General features: G+C 39.3%; 1 protein-coding gene across 1 annotated transcript; it reads left to right on the top strand.

Moving 5' to 3' along the window:
• The first annotated feature begins 1,079 nt into the window (after positions 1–1,079).
• Positions 1,080–22,060, top strand: LOC136833388 (thioredoxin-dependent peroxide reductase, mitochondrial-like). The gene is made up of 5 exons (XM_067095460.1): positions 1,080–1,239; positions 3,230–3,423; positions 4,713–4,848; positions 6,331–6,565; positions 21,710–22,060. Exons 1-5 carry the CDS (start codon positions 1,207–1,209, stop codon positions 21,793–21,795), a joined length of 684 nt encoding a protein of 227 aa, XP_066951561.1. The 5' UTR covers positions 1,080–1,206; the 3' UTR covers positions 21,796–22,060.
• The last annotated feature ends 4,134 nt before the right edge of the window (positions 22,061–26,194 follow it).

Here is a 26,194-nt window from a genome sequence, read left to right as displayed (position 1 = left end):
TATAAATATGGAAAGTGAAGTATAAGGACTCATTCATGGTGTCCGTACTCTCTCTTATATTACCTTAAGTCCTTAACTGTTGACAGAATGGACACATACATGTCAAATATGCTCTAAAGCAGAATCAAATGTCTACTAATAAAAGGGAAAGGTGTCTATACGAAAAAAAACCTACATGGGTGTGGAAAAAAAGTAAAAATGTGGTACTTGTTATGCTACAAGAGAATTGCAACAGTCTTCAACAGCGTATTTATGGCGAAACTACAGAAAACTAAAAAAAAAAAGTTGAGATATGATATGGAATGAGATGTAAATAAGAGTTCTAATTTGTGGAAAATTAGCAAGCCAAGGTTCAGCTCACGATATATTGCTTTAGTCATACACATTATGCTTTTACTGATAATGTGATAAAACAAATTAATTCTATATTTGTCTCATCTAGTATACCTCTAAAACATTTAGAATCCAGTAACTACATAAGCCCAATTACTAATAAGGTTGAAAGATGCATAAATGACGAAAGAAATCGAGCTTCAGTTTAAACAACATCTATAACAATTAATAATAAGTGTATGATGCTTTCCTTTCCCTACAGGTAGTAACAAAATTGACGACCTTACAATCTTTATGTAAAATTCATGAAACTATGCCTCGCATTTATGAGGGCAGTACTAATAAGATTGTAAGATGCAACTCTGAAGTAAAAATCGAGAATCAGCTAAACAATCATAAAAAATGATTTATAATAAATGTATGACGTTCTCTCTTCCCGCCCTTCAGGTAGCAACTACATCCTGTCATGATGACCTTACAATATTTAAGTAAAATTTACGAAACGTTGTCGCGCATTGATGAGAAACTTGTGTGTATTTATTCCATCGATTAATTTAAAGCAATCCTATGGAAATATTGTTTGTTATAAGGGTAAAAGTTAATTATAACGACCTTACAAGCTTTACGTAATTTATGACACCATGCTTCGCATTTATGAGGAACCTGCTTACATTTATTCCCTCGACTAATTTAAATTAATTCTAGTGAAATATTGTTAAAAGGACTAAAGTTAAGTAAATAGCAATGAAATTCATATTAATTATTGCGCACCTTTGCTGTCCGTCGTCCAAGGTTACAGAAGCTTACAGATAAATCTCGTGGAACTCTTGAGCCGGCATCATAACATTTCTGTATCACTTAAAATCAGTGATCATGGCCGGCGTCTTGAGGAAATTAGCCATTAATGTAAGTTTGCCATAGAGAAATCCCTTAAAGACTTTTTAATCCTTATTGTGGGCCGGGTTTCCAGACCTGATTGTTTATTTTAGTCCTATTGCGATGTAGAGACTGCGAATAGACCTAGGCCTAGCCTTCCGTAGGCTTATTCTGCTGCAGCACTGACTTCTTATGCTTTAAGTTGATATATATATATTTAGTAATTGCAATGACACGTGTAGATCAGCCTCAAAACCGATGAGTCGTGCAGTTACGTTTAGTCAGACTTGCCTAAAAGTAGCACAAGCAGTGTCTTCTGCTCAAAAATACCAGAGCTTAACATAGTGCTAGGCCTACCCTAAGGCTTTCGGCCTATATAGGCTACCCTTTTCGAAGCTAATCTCGGACTAAGCTAGAGGTCATGGCATTGTACTCAAATTAGGTCGACCGAAAGTGAAATAATTTTCTAAGTTAGTTTTGGACCTATTAGGCTTAGGCTCTAGGGTAACCAGGAACCTAAAGACGTCGGCCTCCATCCTACTTTAGCGTAGGCTAATTAGACCTACTTAGGTATAGTTCATGACATCTAAGCAAGAATGAGATAAGTATTCTCCTGGAGACATAAGCTTAGTTGATATAATATGAATTTCCTGCTAGGAACATAAGTTTTTTTTTTCTTTTGCCCGACAGTCTAGGCTAGGAGGTTTTGATGGGACCCCACCCTACCCTATGCAGTAGGCCGAGGCTAGCGTATATATTTTTGGTCGTCAACATTGCCTATAACCCTTAAGAAGAGCCAAAGTGAGAGCCAGTTTCTTACTGACAGCAGTGATAAAGTATAGGCTGCCTTAAATATGAGGGACATTGTGGTAGAAATAATTGTCCAACCTCAGTAGGCTAGATACTAGAAAGGTTACAATATATAAAAAAGTATTACACCTTGTAGCGTAATTCAGGTGCCCATGATACCAAATGAGATTTTATGTAACTGGTTTTTCTAGTGATTTATTTATGAGATCGATCACAGAACCCCAAATTTTCAGTTATAGGCTTTGTAATTCCCCTTCTTGTTACCTGGTTATCAAATTTAACTGTTGAAGTAGATTTAATATTGTTCCAGTTGCAGAGTACGCCTGTATTTGTAATTGTTATTTGGAAATACATTGAGGTAGAAAAACTTTGTAATTAAAAGAATTAATGTGTTTAGTATACAATTTTGAAAACTGTATTCTAGCTTTGTTCAAATAGATGTAAAGTGCCATACCATTTTGCAAGTCTGTTAGTTTTCATGGTAGAAATTTGTTCCGTCATTGAATTTTATTTAACTGATATGGCTTTGTTTAGCTAAAGTTGAAGCCCCTATAAGCTCCTAATAGGTTGGCATTAGAGATAAGTTTAATTGGCTTAGTTGTCATTCAGAACTGTAACTTAACACTTGAAAACAGCTTCCTTTATGTAAAATTGCATAGCTGTACTAGTTCATTTGCAGCACTTCAACTGTTCCAGTCACTCCTGGATTGTTCTCACTATCTGCAGCAGCAACAATCAACCTTGCTTTCTAGTTTTGTTAATCCAGCTTTCTAACCAGCATCGGCGGTACAGATGTGCATATACTGTTGTATGAAGTTGTTTTAACTATTTCATGTCCTGGTCCCAGGACTTGTTTATTGTAATGTGTGGTCAGCATTTGACACTGGAGGGTGCCACCTATATCCAAAAATTCAGTTGGAATATTGTAACTTCATTAAAATAATAACTTTATTTACTCTACTTTTGCATTTACTGCATATATTCCCTGCTTTTAAATGCATCACTTTTGACTTCCTAGTCACCTACTGATGTATAATTCATCTCTTGTGATGCCTTATTTCAAGTCACTGTTATTTGTAAAGTTACATGGAATGATATGGACTGTTTCTGGAAAATAATTATTTTAAAGATATTTGAGGCTTTATTCGTATTTTTTTATGAATCCACTGAAAAATGCTTTTTTTTTTTTTTTTTTTTTTTTTTTGAACAGGCTACTCGTGCTAGTGTTTCAACTGGTGGGTTGTGGCGCCACCTATCTACATCAAAGCAGCGTCTGGCAGCTGCAGTTACTCAGGCAGCTCCTCCATTTAAAGCAGAGGCCGTTGTAGATGGACAGTTCAAGGAGATCTCACTCGATGATTACAAAGGGAAATACCTTGTTTTGTTTTTCTATCCATTAGATTTGTAAGTACTGCTCAGAGTTTCCCAAGTTGAATATTTTGTTTTTTATATTGTGCAGTACCATCCAGTCTTTTGAAATTTTTTTATATGAAGTACCATTTATTTTTGTGTGTTTTTCCTATTACTGTATTTGCATGTATTCCAAAGCAGATTAAATAGTCTACTTTGGTACTGAACAGTTTACATGATCATATCTAAAGCCCCAAGATTTTTTCATTTTCATGCATGCAACTTTTAAAGAAATTACAAAATGTTATTTTAAAGGAGTGATGCATTTCATTGTTAGCAAAGGACTGATCCGATTGATGGGTCAAATTATAGTCTAGAAGTTAGAGACATTTAAACATGCTATAATTTTGTATCCCTGCGTACATACAGTTTTTGCAAGGAAAAAGCTAGAAAATTAAAGGCATCACATGGGAAGTTATTCATCTGCATGCATGCCTTTTAGATACACAAATATAAACCCTTATTTTACAGTTGTGCAGAGACCTCTAATGTTTTGGCATTTGTCAGAGTCACAGGTCATTTAATGATGTTTGGATGGTAGCTAGTAATCATACAGGAATTTTTTTATCATTCACACTTCTGCGTCTTGTTCTTCGTTTCTTCCCAAGATGGAAATCAGCATCTCTTAGTAGCAATGGCAATTATATTATCGTGCCACTTCAGTAATGTTGCCAACAGACAAGGAAATTGCAACAAGTGGTGTAAACTTGAAACACAAGCAGTTAATAAAACCAGTGAACCACAGCCTTTCATCTGAGAAAAAAGGTTTCTTGGATGTTCCTGTGGAAAAACACATTGATAAAAATAAGCAATGTATTGAGTGAAGGATAAATGAGATCTCCCTTACTTTGTTAGGTTCTCTCCACCCCCCACTGCAGTCTTTCATGCTGAAAGGTCTTCTTTCATGCTTAGTTCTTCATTCTTGTACAGTATATAGAATTTGTTCCGAATCCTATTTTCATGTGCCCTTATTAGCTTTTGTCAGCTCTGCTTTTTATCATCATCCAAATCCATTCTTCATAGGGTTTTTCGGTTTGGGTGGGGCAGTTATTCGAGTACTTTATGCATGGTGGAACCATATTTACACTAATTGGTTTCATTCCTCCTTGGTTGCTTTTTGAAGTTTTATAAAGTACAATAATAGACAAAGTGATACTTTTGTATTTATGAATTATTGTTTAAAATTTTTATGTATTTTGTAAAATAATGAACAATTGCTGAAGTCTCATATTTTTTAAGTTATTGCACTGTTTGTGTAGTTAACATATTTCTTTGCATTGCAGTACATTTGTATGCCCAACTGAGTTAATTGCGTTTAGTGAACAGGCTGCAACTTTTCAAGCTTTAAATTGTGAAATTGTTGGTGTATCTACTGACTCCCATTTTTCACATTTAGCATGGATAAATATGCCCAGAAAGGTAAGAATGATTTAACTATACCAGATCAGTGGTAGTGAATCTATGTGACTTATTATTTAAATGTAGAATTGACTGTTTAAGAATTGAAATTCAATATGAATGTAATTTTTAGCAGTAGGTCTCCCATAGGCATCAAGCTGCTTGTGTTAAGTATATTAACTCTACTCCTATTTTATGCCAAGATAGGTTTGTTAAAATTTATTCTTCATTGGCTGCTCATTTTGAGCTTAGAGTTGCTGTCAATTTGATTCATTTTCTTTTCAGCATTTAATTGAACTAGGTGTTTTTGAGGAATTTTATGTAACTTGAATAAGCTACCAAACTCATATTAATAGAAGAAACATGGAGAAAAAGTAAAATAGGTGTTTTAAGTTAACAAAAGCATGCCAGTAATAAAGTGACAACAAGAGGTTAATGTCACTTGCCATACTCAGTCAACCAGCATTAAACCCATCATTTTAACACAAAGAGACAAGAGAGATATCATTAGTTAGTTAAAGATAAGTTTAATATTAACTTAGTGAAAACCTTAAATTCCAAAGGGTGGGGCTGAAAGGATTGCTCTTGTAAGAGAATAGAATCAGTTATATATAATAAATTACAACTATAAAAACTATATTTAAATTGAATGAATATTCTTACAATTTTGATTGAGGGATTTTTATCCAATACATATCATCCACTTTTACATGGGATTTGGATATTCACTGAAAATATGTTTTTTAAATGGATATGGCTGTGAAAACTATAATAAATAATTATTTTTATAATATTGTTGCTAGCAACACTTTGCTATTGCATCCTTCCCAAATTAGTTTTTGAGACCTTTCCATTCTGAAAAATTCTTGGCATCTAGAAACTGCCTTTTTGGTCAGTTGAGCTGCTTAATCATCACCATTCACTATCTTATGGTAGTCACCAGAACTCCTCCTTGCTATATTGGCATGCTGTTCACATTATTTTTCAAAATTATTTATTTATTTTTTGTACAGAGCACAGTACCTGAAAATTGTTAAAGCTCAAGCTCATTATTTTATTTACTGGTTTTTCTTTATCATTTCTACCATAACAGCAATTAACCAAGATTTGATACTGTTTTTTTAGAAAGATTGTTAGAATAAGTGTCAGGCTGGATTAGCTTATAAACTTCAATATCTTCTTCAACTTCTGTGCCAGTTTCCCTCTGCAGAGTTATACCTTAACATAATGCAACCTATATCATCTTAAACTTCTGTGCCAGTTTCCCTCTGCAGAGTTAGACCTTAACCTAATGCAGCCTTGGGATTGTTGTGCCTGTAGCAAAATCCTCTAATCAGATTGCTGTACATCTGCAGTATGGAATTTCAATTTTTAGTCTGTGTACTATACAAAAGTTAGCTGAGAAATTAGAGACAAATTTAAACCATAGGTACAGTATGATAAAGTATTATGATGTGATTTCTTTGCTGAGTATTATTTTCAACTGTATTTATGCTATTCCAGCAAGGTGGCCTTGGAGGGCTGAACTATCCCCTGTTGGCTGACTTTAATAAGACTATATCTCGTGATTATGGAGTTTTACTGGAGGATGCTGGTATTGCGTTGCGTGGCCTCTTTTTGATTGACCCTGAAGGTGTTGTGAAGCACATGAGTGTCAATGATTTGCCTGTTGGTCGCTCTGTGGAGGAGACATTACGATTACTTAAAGCCTTCCAGTTTGTTGAAGAGCATGGAGAAGGTGAGTTAATTAAATCTATTAGGATAGCATTGTGATTAGATGTAAATAACATTTTATTTCCTTAATGTATTGTACTTAGCTGTCATATGAGTCCCACTAGTATTCAAGATGCACCCAAAATTTTGGGAGTTAATTCTGGAAAATGTAAGCTTATATCTCTTTTTAAAGTCCTCAGTGTCAGTAATCCAATTGCTTCAGATTTCCTGGTCCACCAGAGTTTAAAATTCCCTGGGCTGCTGCACTCTTTTGGGTAAACTAGATCTGTTTTCATCATGTATATAAAACTTATTCATATTTAACCTAATTTATGGGTCAAGTAAATAAAGTAAGTGTTCCTTGCTGTAAAAATCACAGATGAGTTTGTGTTATATATAAAATTAATTACTCTATCTTTACAGGCTTTTACAATACATGTACCATATGCTAAAATATAACATACATTAAGATCCCTCATAACTGGCACCCTAAATATTGAATTCAAGGGGGGTTACTTTTAAAAGTAAAAGAGGAATGAAAAAGTATTGATAGAAATTAATTGAAGTAATATGTATTGTAACAAGTAGGATTCCTTGATCATGACCAAGTATTTGTAATGTTTTTTCTTTTTTGTACATTTTTTCAAAACTATATATTCTTTGCAGATTCAGGCATGAAGATTAATGAAAGAAGCATATGACTGGAAATGAAAAAATTGTATCCCGTATTGTTGGTCGTTGTTAATATGCACTTGAAAATCATAACATATTTGATAAAAAAACATATTTCATTCCACCTGATCCTTTTGACCTTACAGTATGTTTAAATTTCTTTCACTTATTACATATTCTTTCAGCATATTTTCCTTTTTTGGGACTGTAAATACACTGGCAGCATTGTGCTTATTTTTATTTTTTGTTGGTGTCAGATGGGATTAAAAACGATTATTGCAATACACTCCCTGAACACCTGAATTAGCCCTGGTTACCTACCAGCCTGAACTATATCCCCAACTCATTACCCACTAAGTGGGTAATTAACTGTCACGTTACCAACGCTTACAGGAAAATCCTAACAAATGAGTTACCTAGCTGCCCGTTGGCAACGATGCTGCAAGTCCTGGCTGTGTATGGCCAAGAACCCCAATTGCTTTTTGTTCGCCGTGCTGCTAGGGACTTGTCCTACATCAGGCGAAATTTTGGTTATAAGCCCGACCCCTTATTTTCGTTTTTGGATTGGATAACGACTTGGACTGGTTTTGATCGCCCCCTTCTCTCCTGGATTGTTCTTTTCTGGTTTTTGACCTTCTCTCCCGTTTGACTTGGCCTGGCTTGGATTTTGAAATGGATAAAATGGATAAGACACCACCTTGACAACTCCTCGGCTTCCACATCTGCTTCTGCCGTGACGATGGAGATCGCTACCGCTGGAGAAACCCCAGCCCATCGTTCGTGCACCGCCTGCAAGAAAAGGATGAGTACCCTTAAAAACGACAGACATTCGTTGTGCATAAATTGCAGGAAGGTACAATGTAAAGCGTCACATTGCGATGTGACGAGTGTAGGTCATGGTCGACAACACAGATGGAGGATTATCTCAAGCATAGGAAATCATTAACTTCTAAGAGTAAACGTAAGGACTCAGCGGTAGAAACTCAGGGTTTTGACAAAGAGGCTTTAGAGTCAGAATTATTTAGGAAATTAGAAGACAAATTGTCAGCCAGCATGTCTAGTTTGTTTTCAAGTTTCATGTCAAAACTAACAGAGATAAAGGATCAGGAAAAAGTTAATAGGGACACAGAACCTAATCGCTCTTTTTCAGCTCCCTGCCTGTTCCAGAACCAGCTCCTAACGGGTGCCGGGGTCATGGAGAACCGCAAACCTCAAAGGTAGGATCTACCGGCCCCCGGCACGTAAGCAGGCAGTGTCAGCAGCAGATTTCCCCTTTCACCCTGGTAACGTAAGTCCTAAGGTAAAATCTAATTTAGGATTGACGCAGACAGTTAGAGATAGGACGGTAGTAAAGAATCAGGAAGATAAGTTGCAGGTGCAGTCGAGTCAGGTGTCATTAAGGTTGCAGCTCCTTTGTTGGATCCAACAGTGGTTCTTTTTCCTCAGTAGGCTCTCTGCAACAAAAGGTTGCGAATTCGGTAGAGGATGATTCAATTTTGGTTCCTAGCTCTTCTAGTGTGGATAGGTTGGAAAGTATCCTTTCTCTTCTTCCAAGTTTCTTCTTCCCCCTCGGGACAAACCTTCGTCCCTTTCAGAGTCCAATTCAATAGATCAATTGCTGAACATTGCAGAGTATAATGCTGATCTGTTGGGACTCTCTAAAGGCTACAGATCTTTGGTCAGAAATTGTTTTAATATTGGGTTTTCCAACATTTTTGAGCATGTTTGAAAAATCTACCTGAATTTACAAATGATGCTTTACAGGATTATCAGGGGAAACAGAATCGGTCTATTTTTCTTTCCTTAAAATCTATGGCCTCTTCTGTATCCACAGACATCTCTTCTCCTATGGTTTCAAAAATCTTCTTTGGCTTTTTCTCAACCTTCCGTTTCGGGTCATTCTTCGGGGAGACTTTCGGTTTCTTCTCTCGCTCATCCGAGCTCTCTACCGTTAACGGACTTGCCTTCGGGACAATCTTCCACAAATCATATGATCTCTCGTCTTCCGGAGCCTGTTGCTGCGGCATCTGGTAGTGCGACTGTTCCCGTGTTCAATGTTTCGGCCCCAGTAGTCTCAACAATCACTCCAGTAGCTAGGTTTCGGGTAACCTATCATCCACAATCGCTTCGGGTTGGCACTCGCAGTTTCCCATGCGAAACTCCTGTGAGCTCCGGTCCGCCTGGTGCGTTCCCTACATGTATGACATCATCGGCAGGGTCTCCGGTGGTTTCCCAGTGTGGCTTCTTCTTCTCTCCCTCCTACTGTACCTTCCTTCTCTACCTTTCCAACAGATGTCTCTGTTCCTCCAGTTAGGACGGTTTTTGTAGGTTCGGTTCGGTTGGGGGTCAACATGAGTTTTTCCCACCTTGTTCTTCTTCCGCAAATAGCGGAGTGTCTGCTCTGGCGATTCCTCATCAGCATGCTTCTGTTATTCAGCCTAGTTTGGGGTTGTCGAGTATTGCGGCTTCTCCGTTTTCTGAGGGGGCGTGGTTCGCCCAGGTGTGTCTGGCTCAGCGTAGCTCCACCGTTGTTGGAGAGTGCAGGTTTTGCTAACCCTTCGGCGGCTGCCGCAACATTGCGGTTGATTCCCCAGTGTGCGCCTTGCGCACTCAGGTATTTCGTGTTCGGGTTAACTGATCCAGCGTTTTCTAGGGGTCAGCCTGTCTCTGTTCCTGTCTCGACTCGGTTGGATCTTTCTGATAAGGATTTCTCTTGCAGGAAAGAGGATCCGCACCGGAAGCCTGTTCTCCTTCAGCCAACGAGAATGAATACAAGCGGATGGTGGACTTCATTCATGCTCTTTACCCACAGTCCAAGGCTCCGGAAGAACCTTTTCAACCTAATCAGGCAATGTTTGAGTCACTGTTCACGACGAAACCAGTGGTGGCTCATGCACCAAAGAATCTAGTTTGGTTTGGCCGTGTCGAGCAGGCATTGAGGAGGCGGACGGTAGGTTAGCGGCATTAATTGGGTCGGGTAGGCAGGATTCCTTACTTCCTTCTCGAAGGGGTTTTTACAAGGTTGCGGGTAACCCTTCTGCGGGTGTTAGGGTACCTCTTAATGAATCAGTGGAAGCTCTTCTATCTAGGGTCCCTTCTTCAATCGCTTGGTTTTCGTCACGGCGAGAGAAGCGGGTATTTTGGAAGACACTTTTCATTCTCAGTCGGAGGCTCTATCCCATTCGATGTGGATGTTATCTGGTTTAATGGGGTTCTTTAAACAGGACGGTTATTCTCCTCGACCCGGTTTTGTTCGACAATCTCATCACCGGTGTCAATGGGACTGGCTTATCAGGCAAATATATCGGCCGGTTGTAATACCTTCTTCGGTAAGAAAAGGAGGGATTTCTTTCTGAACCATCTACCTCCGCATTATCCAGATATTCACAAAGGGCTCTGTTGAGAGCACCTTTGGCGCTCAGCAACAGTCTTTTCAGGGAGGAAGACGTAGCTTCGATGGTAAATTTCGTTCCTCTTCTTCAGCTGTCGAAGTCACAGCAAGCCATGATTCGAGTGGCAGCACAGTCCTCTAGATCTCCGAGAGGTTCCAGGATGACATCTCCAGCCAAGCGGACCCATTCCAAATCACCAACCAGGTCCCCTAAGAAAGTCCGTTTCTCATCCAAGACTTCAGCTTCCGCTTTCAGATCCGAAACCTTCTGTCCTTAAGAAGGGTTTCGGAAATAGGAGACACTTCCTCGTCTGCACCCGGTAGGGAGGTTGCCTAGCTCCATTCTGGGAATCCTGGAAGGAGTATGGCATGGAGAGTTGGGTAGTGGAGGTGTTAAGGAAGGGGTACAGAGTCCCTTTTCGTTCCCTGCCTCCTCTATCCAGCTCACCGGTTCATCTTCCCAGTTATTCCCCTTCCTCCATCAGGGAATAGCGTTAGCAGCAGAAGTCCGAGCCCTCTGGGAAAAAGGGGCATTAGAACCCGCTCCTTCTTCCCAGGTTTTTTACAGTCGGATTTTTGTGGCTCCGAAGTCGGAAGGATCTTGGAGGCCATCATAGATCTCTCGAGTCTCAACCAGTTCATCATCTCCCAAAGTTTCATATGGAAACTTCTCAGTCGGAAAGGCGGTCGGTCCGAGAGACGACTGGATGATTTCAGTGGACCTCAAGGACGCTTATCTCCAAGTTCGGTCCATCCGGAATCTCGGAAGTTCTTCGATTCTCGAGTCCAACTGGAACATTTCAGTTCAGAGTCCTCTGCTTTGGTCTGACCACAGCACCTCAAGTCTTTACGAGGGTGATGTCTCCTATTTCAGAGATAATGCATCTTCGGGGTTTCAGGATGAGGCGATACCCTGACGATTGGTTAGTTCAGGCTTCGTCAGTAGAGGAAGTTTTGCAGGCGAGGGACTTCTTACTGAATTTGTGTCAAAAGTTGGGAATCGCATCAACTTAGAAAAGAGCTCTTTGATTCCAGCTCAGACAAAAACGCATTTTAGGAATAACGATTCAGACGCGTCGTTTGAGGGCTTTCCCGACGGAGGAACGAGTTTTGGCAATTCTGAGCCAACTAGAAACATTCAGATCGAACAGAGCGCAACCTGTGAGCCTATGGAAGAGCTTGCTGGGCAGGATGGCCTCTCTCTCTCTCCTAATTCCAGGGTCTGAGATCCTCGGATGCGTTCTCTTCAGGCATGTCTCAGAATCGCTGGGACTTTTCGGGAAGAGAACGCTGTTCATAGTCTGGGACGATTCTTGCCTGAAGGATCTTCGGTGGTGGTCAGAAGAATATCATCTGACCATCGGGCGAAGATTGACTCCCCATTCCAGATTTCCATCTGTACACAGATGCCTCGGATCAGGGTTGGGAGCAACCCTGAGGAATGTCAGGCCAGAGGCCTTTGGACGAATCTGGATCGGAGGGAGTCCATCAACCACAGAGAACCCCAGCAGTCTGAGGGCTTGTCGGGTGGGGAATTTAACCTCAAACAAAACAAGGGTCTTGATCACCGGTTGCTGGAGATGGGAAAGGTCCACGGTAGTCAATTGAGACACTGAAACCACAAAAACTAAAATTTCAACCAAACCTCTTTCCAAAACAAAAATTCTTACTACATCCATGCTCCATGTCACATTTTTAAAAACAAATTTTGGATTAATTATGTTCACTTTTTGGACCTCAACTGCCAAAAACCTCCCAAGTGAGTCTGAGAAGGGACCGACAGTTTTGGGAGACAGAGACATCGTGAAACTAACTCCAGTTGTGTGGTTAAGTCACCACCTGACATGGTTTGGACCCAATGAGTGATGGGACCCTCCCATTGCTATCTTGAGGGCTCTAGAACCATCTCAGGCATCAGCCCATCAATAAAAGGGGAAATGTTTGGGATGGGATCCTCTATATTTGTCCCTTTTAGCATTTCCCACCAACATTCACACCGGTTTCAAGTCGTCCCCATTGCAACACCCAGATGCTCCCAGCAGGCGGATAGGCTTATACCTGGGCCAATCAAACGTCTTGGTGCTATCTTCCAGCAAGATTCAGGGTATTTTCTCCTCCATTGGGAGTCAACTTCACGCTGTCTTCATTCACTATTACCACTACCTGATTTGATCCACGGTGCCTCATCTATACCTCTAAGCAGTTATAAATGCTCAATTCTTCAAAAATCCCATTCGCTCATTGACCTTTCCAATTCTTGCAACGATTCATTCATGCTTTCAATCACTCGGATCACGACTCTCTGGCTTAGACATGGCCACCACCAACCGACTCATTGCTCGACACATTCAGTCAACTCAGTTATATCAAACACCAGGAGAGTTCTATCATAAACTGGTGGAATTGCTTTAGATAGAGTGCTCTATTGCACTAACATTATCACATCATTGACTATGAATGCTTGTTCAGTACGTTCTTCCTTTCAAGCAATTTTTAAAAGTAGAAAAACAAATTTGACTCTAGAAAAAGACAAGCGGACTTTTTCTGCTTATATTAAATTCTCTTCATATTCCCAGAAGCATATGAGGCTCAGAAAGAAATTACATGGCCATGTCCTCAACGATGCAGTACTCAGCTACAAGGTGTAAGCCCAGTGGGAAATGTGAATGACGATCCCTTGATTTTGTACCAAGGATGAAGAACATTCAATCGCCTCCATGCGCAGAACACTCTTTCCAATTTGGCACCTTGCTAGCTTTCAAAGGAGGGAAGGGATAATCTTCATAAAGGTGCCTATCATTCAGAGAACAAAGTGGGTACTATCCCATCGGAAATTTGAAAAGGTATGGAAGAACTTATTAATAAAGCAGGCGTTGTAGACGCAAGCAGTATTGTTATCCCAAATTCAAACCACCATCAAGATGGGAATATTGAACATATTGCGCCCCATAAATCCTTTAACACTTTAAGAGGGGTGGTATACTAGAGATCTTCATGCCTTTAATGAGGAGGAATTTCTCAAACTCCATCCAACAATTCAGGCCCATTTAAAAACTGGGAGGCGATGCAGCCATCCTACTAACCTTCTCCTCTACCATTCTGACAGTCTCACTCTTTGCCACGAAAGGATGCATGTAAAAATACAAATGATCTACCAAAACAATTCCCAATGTCCGAATAGCAGTCACATTCAAATCTCACACAATCAATCAAAAAGATGTTCTGTAATGCTTTCAGAGCACGACAACCCAGGTGGAGTGTGAATGCACCTTTGATACTGTTTTCAGTCGCACACGTAAGGCTACACCACACTCAAATTTTAGGACCTGCCCCAGGCACAGGTTCAAGAAGAAGTGCTGCAGTGGCAAACCAACGAACACATCAGCCTTAGTGCAGCAAAGCTTCCAAAATACTGGCAGCGAATAGAAGTGCCAACCCACTTATGCTTCTGTCATAAAATAATGAAGAATTCTAATAAAGCAAAGCCTCCAATAACATCTAACTCAGAGGCTCTGGAAACCTGCTTCTTTACATCGGCCTAAAAACAATAATCAGAACATATTTAATCACGAAGTGATTTTGCATCTGCTTAATTTCCAAACACTGCACTTCAAAAACTCCTTGGACAATCTACCATACCACAAAGTGAAACTCCTTTAAAGGCAGGAGATTCAGCCCCATCCAAACAAAGACATCCACACATATCATGCATTCTCCATTCCAAGAAAGAATCAAGGAACAGCCCCAAATCCATGAGAGCAAAATCTATGTATTATTTCAAACTACCTAACAACTGGGATTTTTAATTGTACAGCTCCTTCACACTAACACACTTGTCCCAAACACATCCTTACAGTGATGAGGGTTTTATAATAAAAACATCAAATGGGTTCAATTCACTAAGACTGATCTCCCCACCCAGAAAGGTGAGTCCAAATGTATATAAAGCTACAAAGCCAGGTGAGTCCACCAGTCATTCGTCCTAAGACTCAATGCAATAGCAACAACAATATTCAGAAGACCAGTGAACACCCTGACCATCAAAGGCATCACAAAAATCTGATTCCCCCATTTAAAACCAATGACCTTTCTTAACAAGGACGTAACAGGATTTAAAAAAAACCACCTCTGATAAAGGAGAACTTCCTTTCCAACCTAGAATCGGGCACTTCCCCATCCAGTGAATGAAGTAGTAATTTTAAACATTTTTTTACATTCACACTTTCACGACTTTTCCTCCAGTGGAACTGCAAAGGTCTCAGAGCCCGTTCCTGAAGATCTTAAAGTTTTAATGAATGAATTCAGCCCAGGATCTCATCAATGCCTGCAAGAAACAATGATAGGAATTCTCTCCTTACAACCCTGACTGTTGCTTTATGCCATGTTTAATTCTACTCCCCAGTTGGTGATCTATCATCTCATCAGTGCTGCATATTACATAGCATCCATAACAAAGTCTTTGCTTGCACATACTCTACCTTACAACTAAACTCATTTCAAATCCTCCAAGCGGTTGCAGTGTCTGCCATCTTAACCATACTAGGATCGATGGTCTGCTCACTATACCTCCCACCAGACAAAAAATACTTTCTTTTAACATTGCAGATATTCAGTCCTTGATTAACCTGCCTCCCAAACGCCTTTTCTCACATAGAGATTTTAATTGCCCACTCCCCCTTTGGGGAAGCCTTCTGCATTTGACGGCAAAGGGAAAATATATTGACTTGGACCTTATTGATACGAATGATGTTGCACTATATATAGTCCGGGTCAATGACCTTTCCACAATATTCAGCATAATCATCTTCTCTGCACTGGACCTTAGTATTTCTTCACAAATTTCAATCTTGACTTTAACTGGTCTGTTATTGAAGATTTGAATCAGTGATCATCTTTTATAAACCCTTCCAAATCTAAAATAAAAATGCTTTCAAATGCCGAGTCCATCTGAAATTCCATTACCTAAGTGGAAGGTAGAGGATGCTGACTGGGACAAGTTCAGTCAAGGAGTCAATCTAGATAAGCACATTTGAGTTTCATTTCATTCCTCACCTCCATGCTTATAACACTTCGTCATTGAGTTCCATACTCTGAAGAGTGCTCAGGGCCTGATCAAAAGACAAAGGTAAACCTCGCAGACCAGCCAGTTCCCTTGGAATAAGACATGTGGTACTCTGAGGAAAGTCACTGGAAGTGCAGGAACCATAGAAAAACTAGTGGCTCTCCTCCTCCAAATTAATCTATAATCGTAATTTAGCCAGATCTAATTTTTATAAACACCAAAAGAGAGAGTTCTTTCTTATATCAATCAGGACATTCAAATCAAAACTCCATTGAGAGTGTAATCCACAAAATTAGAAACTGGTGGAAAATTTGTTGCGTACACCATTACCCTCATTAAAAGTCAATAACACTCTGATCACAGAGCCCACTGAAGATTGATGAGCTGGGAAAACACTTTTCTCAAGTTTCCAGCCCTGATAATTATTTTAGAATTTCAGAGAATTCGGAAGGCTGAAATGACTCTGAAATTTGATTCGGGAAAATCTAAACCATACAACCACAAATTTTCCTCAGAGAATTCTCTTTGGGAAGCACTCTTCAACTGAATCACCAGCTCGGGGTGATTCAATTTTATATGAAATGCTTAAATCACCTGTCATCAGATGATGCCAAAAGTATCTCATCATCAAGATTATAAACAAAATATGGGAAACTGAATTTTACCCAAGGACTGGAAAATATCCTGCCCCCATAAAAGCCTAATAAAGACGCTCGGGATCTCCCATGTTCAAAACCCCATCATAGACCAATAGCTCTTACCAGCTGTGTTTGTAAGCTGATGGAGAAAATGATAAACACCCAGATTAGTTTGGCACCTGGAAACTAAAGGACTAATAACTCCATTTCAATTTGGTTTCAGGAAAATCGTTCAATTACTTTGGATCCTTCCACAATTTTGCTGAGGTTGACCAATCAAATCCAGCAAATTTCCCAAACGATGTCAGACTATCGGGGTATTTTTCGACCTAGAGAAAGCATATGACACTTTTTTGAGAATTGGCATCTTAAAACAATTGCACAAAATGGGCATATGTGGAAGAATGATTAAATTCATATATCTTTTTAAAAGAGAGATTTTTAACTGTTAGAGTGGGCAACAACTTACTCTCCCAACCTTTTTGTGCAGGAGGAGGGTGTTCCACAAGGAAGTGTGTTAATCTGACACTTTTTTCAGTTGCATTCTAAATATATTGTGCAACAAATATCATCACCTGTTAAATGCTCAGTCTTTTTTGTTGATGACCTTGCAATATACTGCACAGGAGCTTTATGATGCCTCGTCAGTATGTAAACATTTGCAAAGGTCTGTTAATCCTGGCTATTACAAAGTGGGCTGATGAGAATGGTTTTAAATTCTCTTCTCGAAAACAGTTTCTGTAAGATTTACTAGGTGCCAGCTGGTGGGAAGAGGTTCCCACCCTTAGTTTACCACAGTTATCTATCATTCTTTATGAAAAGGAAGTAAAACCATTGGGAAATGACCATTGACCAGAAATTGACATGGGCCAGCCACATAAAATGCCTTAAAGACTAATGTTAAACAATCTCTCAATATTTTAAAGGTTGTCTCTGGATTCTAGTTGGGGAGCTGATAAAAATCCCTGCTGAGACTGTATGACCCGTTGTGTCGATCCAAGCATCAGACTCACTGGCTGTCAGATTTATTCCTCAGCTTGTAAAACCAAGCTGAAGGAACTGGACGTTGCATCACAATATGGGGCTGAGAATATCTCATCTACCCCAGGAGCTTTTAGAACTTCTGCCTGTTTTAAGCATATAAGCTGATACAGACCAACTTCCAAAATGATCTAAGGAGGCAAGAACTAGGATTAAGATACATGGCTAGAATTAAAAGTCATTCTAAAAATCCCATCTCCTTCCAAGTGCTGAGGGAAGCAGACTCACGGGTCTTTTCTGGTACAAGAGCCTCTAGACCATTCCAAATTAGACTAAATGAAGATGTTAGGGATAGTCATCTTAAATGCCCAGAAAGTCATGGAAGTGAAACATCCTGTGTAATCCTCCATGGCTTATCCCAGCATCTGTGTGCAAAAACCCTATAACAAAAAGACTGTCCTGAGGAAGAGATTAGGAAAGTTCTGGAGCACAATACTTCCCCATACTAATGTGACAAAACCTTTCATACTGATGGATCAAAGTCGGATAGTGGTGTTGGCTGTGCAGTTATCCTTGGTGATACAGCATATACAGCTAAACTACCTTTCTTTGCATCCATATTCACAGCAGAACTAACAGCCATAGTCTCTGCCCTGGATATAGTTTTTACAAAGACTTCGACACTAATTTCTGTCATCTACATTCATCTTACTCCAAAAAAGCACTTCCTTCTTTTTAGATTCAATAAAAAAATTCAATAGCTTCCATCCATTAGTTCAAAAGTTCAGAATTCCTCTTCCATTTGTATTATCTGGGTAAATCTGTCTCTTTCTGTTGGGTCCTTTTCTCATGTGGGGATTTCCCTCTGGAAATGAGATGGCAGATAGGGAAGGAAGAAAGCAGTGTCATTCAGAAACAGCCTTTCCATATCACTTTCATCACAGACCTAAAAGGTCCTTTAGATCTTATTTTTTAAACAAATGGCAAGAAAGATGACTCCAACAGCTCTTCTCCAAAAAATAGAACATATAGAAAATCACAGAAATAGTATCCATTTTTATTGTGGCTTTCCATCCTCTCTTCCAGTCTTGGACTCTTAGATCGAACAGAAATAGTTTTTTGCAGAATGAGTATTGGGCACACTTATTTGACCCATCAGTTTATTTTACCCCTCAAGGGGGCAGCCTCCCAGAGTGTCCTGCTTGGTGGTGAGATGCTAACAGTGGACCACATTCTGTTGCTTGCCCCAGATATTTTAACCAAAGAGAGAGATATTTAGAGGTCAAACAAAACCACTCACTCCTGATATTTTGGGAGATGTAAGCAGATATTTCTGCATCTCATCCACTTTAAAGTCTATAAACAAAATTTTTAATAAAATTTAATTATATTTTATTAATCACATCAGAGACATATATATATATATTTATTTAAAAGCATTTTCTTCATTAATTCATTCATTTATCATATTGTAATTTATCTATGAACCATCTTCATCATACACGATTAACTCATTTTTCATAATATAATTTATTTAGTTTCCATTACGGCGCTGAATGGCTTTGGCTCCCAGTGCCTGGGCTTTTGCTCCTAAAACTCATACATCCATCCAACCACAGAGAAATGCTAAAATAAAAACAAATAGAAGAGGCTCTATTGCTTCGCAGATCAGTTACAACAGGACGGTAGCGCTCTTTTGCGACAACGAACCGCTGTGTCATACCTCAAGAAGGAGGGGGATAAAATCACAAACTTTGAATCAAGTTGCCCAGAGAATTCTTCCGCTGGTGCGAAAGTGCCACAGGACTACTCGTTCTCAATTGCATCGGGGAAACTCAACGTTTTGGCGGACGCCCTAAGCCGGTCGCAAGAGGTTCTAGGGGGGGAATGGACGTTAGTGCAGGAGGAGGTTCAACTTCTATTGAAGAAATGGCCAGCAACCATAGACCTGTTCGCTCTGAGACTAAACTTTCGCCTCCCAGCATACTTCTCCCCAGTAGAAGATCCCATGTTGTTCGGGACGGACGCCATGTTGCATTCTTGGAACGACATGCAGACGTATGCATTCCCTCCGTTCGGAATGATTCAACAAGTGTTGATGAAACTCAGGATCTCCTACAACACCGAGATGACGTTGATTTGCCCTTTTTGGCCTCAAAGACCTTGGTTCCCAGACCTTCTCGATTTACTAATAGATGTTCCGGTTTTCCTTCCAGAGAGGAAAGATCTTCTCAGACAGCCGCACTTCCATCACTTCCACCGGAACCTCCACGTGCTGAAGCTAGCTGCGTGGAGACTATCCAGCGAGCAACCACGTCATGCCGGACTCTCTAAGGCAGTGGCTCGCCAACTGTCTTTCTGTCTGAGAAGATCATCCAGAAAACTATATCAGGCCAAGTGGGCAGTTTATCGCAGTTGGTGCCGGAACCAAGGTCATCGATTTCACTACCAACGGTAGCGAAAATAGCTGGACTTTCTTCTTTTCTGAGGAAAGAAAAGAAATTTTTCGTACTCTACGCATCGCCGGTTACAGATCAGTGCTTAGTAGTATCGTTCCGTTTCCATCTTCCGAATTGGCGACCAGTAGAATACTTCACGATCTCTTAAGGTCTTTTAAGATAGAACGTCCAGTTCTTTCCCTTCGGGCACCATCGTGGGATTTAGCGGCGGTTTTGACCCTCCTTAGGTCGTCAGAATACGAGCCATTAGAAACACTTTCATTAAGACAGTTAACGAAGAAGGTATTATTTCTAGTTGCTCTGGCCACAGCTAGAAGAGTAGGAGAGATTCGAGCTGTCTCAAGAACTGTATCTTTCTCAGGGAAAGATATTTTTCTGTCATATTTGCCGGAATTCGTAGCTAAATCGGAATCGGAATCGAATCCTTTACCCAGAGCGTTTAGAGTAACGTCTTTAGAAGATTTCGTGGGAGGTGACGCTTCAGAAATGCTATTATGTCCGGTCAGGGCGCTGAAGGCTTATTTATCACGCACAGAAAAGATGTTGCCTCACCCGAGAACGTTATTCGTTTCTCCCAGACGTCCTTCACACTCGATCTCGAAGAATGCTATTAGTTTTTTCCTAAGAGAGGTAATACAACAAGCGTCGGCTAATTCTTCGACTCTTTCGGAACCATCGAACCTCTGAACGCCCAAGAGCTCATAGTATTAGAGGGGTAGCCAAATCGTCGGCATTTCTCAAGAATTTCTCGGTGTCGGCAATCTTAGAAGCAGCTACTTGGAAATCAGTATCAGTTTTCACTTCCTTCTACCTTAAGGACATTCAATTCTCGTCGGATAAGGGTTACTCGCTGGGTCCTTTGTGGCGGCCAATTCAATTCTTTAGTAAAGGGTAGATGAAGGTGGGGGTGGGGGAGTAGGGGCAAGGTTAGACAGCATAAGATAGGTCAGTGAATAGAATTCTTTTTTTTGTGAATTTTTTTTTTTTTTTTTTTTTTTTTACAATTAAATGAGGATAGGTATAACCAGGTGGTTTTCAGCTAGATTTATTCAACCTCTCGGCACAGCATAGCAGCAACGGACGGCAATGATTCGGAAGCTCCGACTGCACATTCAACTTATCCTCCGTACATGAGAGGCTACAATAGCCACATGGTAGAATCGTCGTTCCCCTCCATACATGAGGCTAGGCCAATAGCCACATGGGAGGTTCGCCAGGCTCCGCTACATGCGAGGCTTTGATTAGCCACATGGGAGTTAGTTCCCTTCTTCTGTGGAGGTTTTCCTTGAATACCACATGGGAAGTAGCTCGACCCAGACAGTACCATGACTCGAGACTGGCGTTAAAGGTACTCTCTCCTTCAGGGCATCCCCACCTGTTAAGTAGACTACCAGGTGAGGTTTGTTGTTTTTATGCATAATAGACGATAATGAGTTACCTGCTTTACTTGTTGGTAGGTCGGTCTGACTTAATTGAACCCACCTCCACTAAATTTTGTTAATCGGGCTAATTCAGGTGTTCAGGAGTGTATTGCAATATGAAGTTTTCATAATAAAACTAATATTGTAATACTTACCTGAACACCTGAATGATTCCCACCCTCCTCCCCACTTCAATCTGATTAATGAATAACACAATTGGGGTTCTCGGCCATACACAGCCAGGACTTGCAGCAGCGTTGCCAAGCGACGCAGCTAGGTAACTCATTTGTTAGATTTTCCTGTAAGCGTTGGTAATGCTGACAGTTAATTACCCACTTAGTGGGTAATGAGTTGGGGATATAGTTCGGGCTGGTAGGTAACCAGGAGGGCTAATTCAGGTGTTCAGGTAAGTATTACAATATTAGTTTTATTATGAAAACTTAATTTTGTGAACCTTCTTCCTATCAGTAATTCTGCATGCAGTACATGCAGTTCTTTTATTTATATCTGGTCCTAATCATTAACTTTTTTCTCTTCTTATACAGTGTGTCCAGCTAGTTGGCAGCCAGATTCCCCAACAATCAAGCCAACTCCAACGGACTCACTCGAGTATTTTGAGAAGGTTAATTAAATATGCACTTCATTCATTTAGTTCTTCATTCTTCTGGTTTTGATCAAGTGACATTTCCTGTTTTAGAGTACATCATTGCTGGGTGATAGTTTAAGTTGTTTTGTTAAAGATTTTGAGAATTTAACCCTCACTTTGCATCTTTTGAATATAAAATGTATTCCTCTTATTTTAGTTTTATTTACTATTCATTTGCACAGTCATGAAAAAAAATTTTCAATTTTCTTTGAGGTATCCTTGTAAATATAAATAAAGTATATTGTAAGTATTTAACATTTTTCATTATTTATTCTTGAGTAATTTGGTAACTAAACTGGAGTATTTATATTACATATAAGTACTGGCAGAAAGTTTATGTGATAATTTAAAAAGGACATTCAAAAGTATCCCTGGTATGAAGGAAAGAAGATGGGTAGCAGTCCTGATTACTCTTCACAGAACTGACCCATCTTAAAAGCTTGCCGTTTCAGAAACACTAATGGATGTACTGTATATGGTGCCATTTATTAATAAGACTTATTCTACATATTGTTGTGTGAGTTTTTTTTTTTTTTTTTTTTTTTTTTTTTTTTTTAAGTCTCGTCCTGGTTAACTGTACAACTTCTTTAACCCTTTTGCAACAACATGAGTTGTAGTTGTTGCAAAGGACTTAAAATCCAGTGGTGATAGCAAGCATTTGTATACATTGTCACCTCAGCTTGAAAGCCTCAAAAGGTGTAGTGAAGTGAGTGTGTATAGTTAACAGATTATAGTGAAGATAGTACAAACATCATTAATGTCCTAGGCAGTTACAGATCAACAAGGTTAAGGTTGAGAGAAAGTAATGGAGGGCCAAAAGGTGATGGTGAGTGTTGATTAGGAGTAGGTTTTCAAGCTTAAATGTAGGTGGCATGATACTCCTTTAGGAAGAAAAGGTCATTTAGTGAATAAGGTAATGCAGATTGTTATTACATTACAGTGAACCCCCCCGTATTCGCGGGGTATGCGTGCCACGCCCCCCGCGAATTGGTCAAATCCGCGAATGCTTAAAACCCCTCTAAAAACACTTAGAACTGCCCATTTTGATAGCTTAAACCAAGAAACACTAAAAATGCTTATACCCGAGTATTTTAATAGTTTTATCACAAAAAGTGCATTTATTCATGAAAATTATATGAAAATACAGTAATTAGTGGATATTTCTCAGTGAAAAATACCATGAATGATGGCTAGATATGTTCCACAGAGAAACCTGCGAATGCGTGAGTCCGCGAACCATGAGAACGCGAATATGGGTGGTTTACTGTAAAGGTGTTTTACAATACCTTCAAGTCCTTTAATCAGACTTTAATTGGGTTTGTCAAAAGAGTTTGTTCATTACATAATGTGAAATGAGAAATACAAAGTTAGGACTAGGTGTAAGACCCCAACTGAAGATATTAAAATGAAGGTGAATATAGCAATTATAGTAAACTGCTAAAGGGACATTACAAAGAACCTTCATTTTCAACTTCTCTGTCCCACTAAAGGCACTGTGGGCTTACAGTAAGTCTTCCCCTACCTATATTATACAACACCATACATAGGACACTAAAGACTTGGACTGCTTAGGCTTCTACTGAAGTGTAAGTTCAGGAAGAACATTCAAAGCAGCATGAGAATGTTCCATGTGTCAGTTTATAAAGAGGAAAAATAGAATCATAACAAAAAGTTATCTGCTGTTTAGCAAAGAATGTTGCTCCTTACAGGACTGTAACAACTCTAGAAGACAGTTAATAGGACATTATCTTTTCAGCACCTCAGTAAGAAATTAAGATGAATGTAATAATGGAACATTCATGATTATTACAAGATATTTTCCAAGGTGTGACTCGTTCTTCACTGTCCTCATTAATCTTGCTCCCTATCACTCCATATGAAGAGTCCCATTCCAGCAATGAATGGCTACCACACCGTTGAGGTTATAAACAACGGCAATGTAACTGTAAAGGAAATGTGTAGCCACTTTCATCCAAAATTGTTACACGTATCCTGTGAAGGGATAATGGAAAATTTCATCATCAACCCAATTTCCAGAAATATTTCAAATAGTGCTTTGCGTATTTCTTTATAACATTTCCCAATAATATTGTATGCTTTATTGTAACATCTCTGGGCAATTCTCACTAAAGGTTTGTGTAATTGTTATTGTTGTGTTTTTATCTCATTCTATTCTTAAACCTAATTCCTGACTTGATCGTACTTGGTTTGGTGCTTAGCCATTTAATAATGCATCCATAGCAATCAGTTTTAACTCCATCCTCATGTTTGTGTGATGCATCGTATTACTTTATTTTAGGCTCGTGGCAGTTTTTCATAGCTTATTATAATAATCACCCTTATGACATTTTCTTAATTTATGTGTACAGTAATTATTTTATTGTCCTTTTCGTTTTTGTTTATCTTTTGTGGGAGATAATGGTAGCAGCACAAGCTTACTTTTAACAGTGGCTAGCTCACTAGCTTAGTATAATAATTTTGTGTTTCCCCATTTCAAACCCATATCATTTGAATAATATTACGCTGTTTTGGCAAGTTGCTCTCTACAATCCACTTCTGTAGTTTTATTTGTTTGGAAAATTATGCAATGTCCCCATTTCCTTCGACAAATTCCCTTAAGAGGTTATTTTGTTCCTCTGTTCGTCATTGCTCAATCCACAAGCACTGATAGGGGCCTGCTTGATAAATCTTAAATGACAAGAGGAACGCAATTTCACTTACATTCACAAGCACCCATTATAACTAAGTTAATACTATTATAACTAGTTTTCTACAGGTTATATCTCCATATGAGCTGGAATTTTCTGTCACCCTCACTGATTATTAATTCTATGATGCACTTGGTGATTCTGTCTTCATCATTCCTTTATCATACTCAATTATTATGTTTCTTCCATAAACTTTCCTGAAGACAAGACATGCTATGGTTATTTTTGAATGCATGTGCTCTAATCATTTTACAATATATTAACTTTTGAGAAGCTCATTTCCCTTATTCTAATTTAATCACAGAAACTGTTTTCATTGGTACCTTATAGACAAGCAGCAGAAGCACATCTCGCTCATAGGTAATGTGTTCCTGCTCTTGTTTTTTAAAACAGTCAGCGCCTGATATGTATATAATTTTTAACACCTTCTGTTGATGCTACCGCATGCATGTTACAGTGGGTGAGCATGAGAACGCTCATGAGGCTTCATAACTTTATTTTTATAAAAATTCTGAGAACGAGGTCTCTGGAAAAGGTTACATTTATTTAAATGATAGCAAAATATCAATTGCCAATCACTTAAATACATTTAATCTACAACAACATTGCAAATAATACATTTTAATCAGTGTAACTAAATAAAAAATTGCCAAAACCGATAAACATAAGCATTGACAGGGTTTCTAATAAATCACACATATTGCTACACAAATGAAACCAGTGATAATAACCACAATATGTGTGTCCACCTAAATATTAGCAGCATGGGATCAATAATTGTCCAGGCCGCAGATTTTATGACTGCTCAAGTTGAATGGATGCAACACCTAAGATAAGTCGCAGCTATACAGTCCAAGTCGATGCACAGCAACTCTGTCCAGTCCACATGCCTAATAAATGCAAGTCCATGTAAGTGCATCAAATCGTGCCTCTCTTTCCTAGTGTTTCTCCTTTCAGATGTACGTACATTAATCATGTCATGCATTTTATCTGTCTTTATTTCTGATTCTTTGTGTACCTCATCTTATACATCATTGTACGGCCTTTCTGCCGATATGTATATCTACCTTTTATGTGTCATGTAACAAATGTTGTACATATTTTTATGCTTGCTAAAAAGCACAAATCCTGTATGGACACCCAGGGGGTCTCAGGACGCCCGCTACCTTTCCGTCCGTTTTTGTCTTATAAACACCAGCACGGGCTCTTGCTCCTAGAGCAGCCGTAAATAATAAAGAATTTACGGGCTGCTCTAGGGGCAAGGCCAGCTAAATCTGAAACAACAACAACAACATAATAAAGAATCAGTCTTTCACCTCTGACTTTTCCTTGCAGCCTCACATCCATAGTACATGAGGTCCGACCAATACATATTGTGAACTGCTCCAAGGGCGCACAGTAACTAACTTTTCCTTAAAGGATGACTTTCCTCAAATAAACAATCATCACCTCCTCAAACTACAGCTTCTTGGGGTCTGGCAATTACCTAACAAGGTAGTCCTCAGAAATCGCGCTGTAGCAGTCTAGCCAAGAAGCCTCAAAATTATGAATAAAATATAAGTAAAAAATGCGCCAAAGATTCTTCAGCATAGTTGAGCTTTGTGTACAGCGTATAATCAAGGCCACCGATCTTTTGGTGGTCTCGGTATAATGCTGTATGAGCCACGGCCCATGAA

This window comes from Macrobrachium rosenbergii, chromosome 51 (genome assembly GCF_040412425.1).
Source record: "Macrobrachium rosenbergii isolate ZJJX-2024 chromosome 51, ASM4041242v1, whole genome shotgun sequence".
NCBI lineage: Eukaryota > Metazoa > Arthropoda > Malacostraca > Decapoda > Palaemonidae > Macrobrachium > Macrobrachium rosenbergii.
The sequence above is the reverse complement of the archived record's forward strand: the minus strand, read 5'-3'. Positions and strand labels throughout refer to the sequence as shown.

What these genes read in the sequence shown, in the direction of transcription:
- LOC136833388 (XM_067095460.1), top strand. Translation starts at nt 1,207, where the DNA reads ATGGCCGGCGTCTTGAGGAAATTAGCCATTAAT. An exon ending in GGATAAATATGCCCAGAAAG is followed by an intron (nt 4,849 to 6,330) that starts GTAAGAATGATT and finishes ATGCTATTCCAG; the next exon opens with CAAGGTGGCCTTGGAGGGCT. An exon ending in TGTTGAAGAGCATGGAGAAG is followed by an intron (nt 6,566 to 21,709) that starts GTGAGTTAATTA and finishes CTTCTTATACAG; the next exon opens with TGTGTCCAGCTAGTTGGCAG.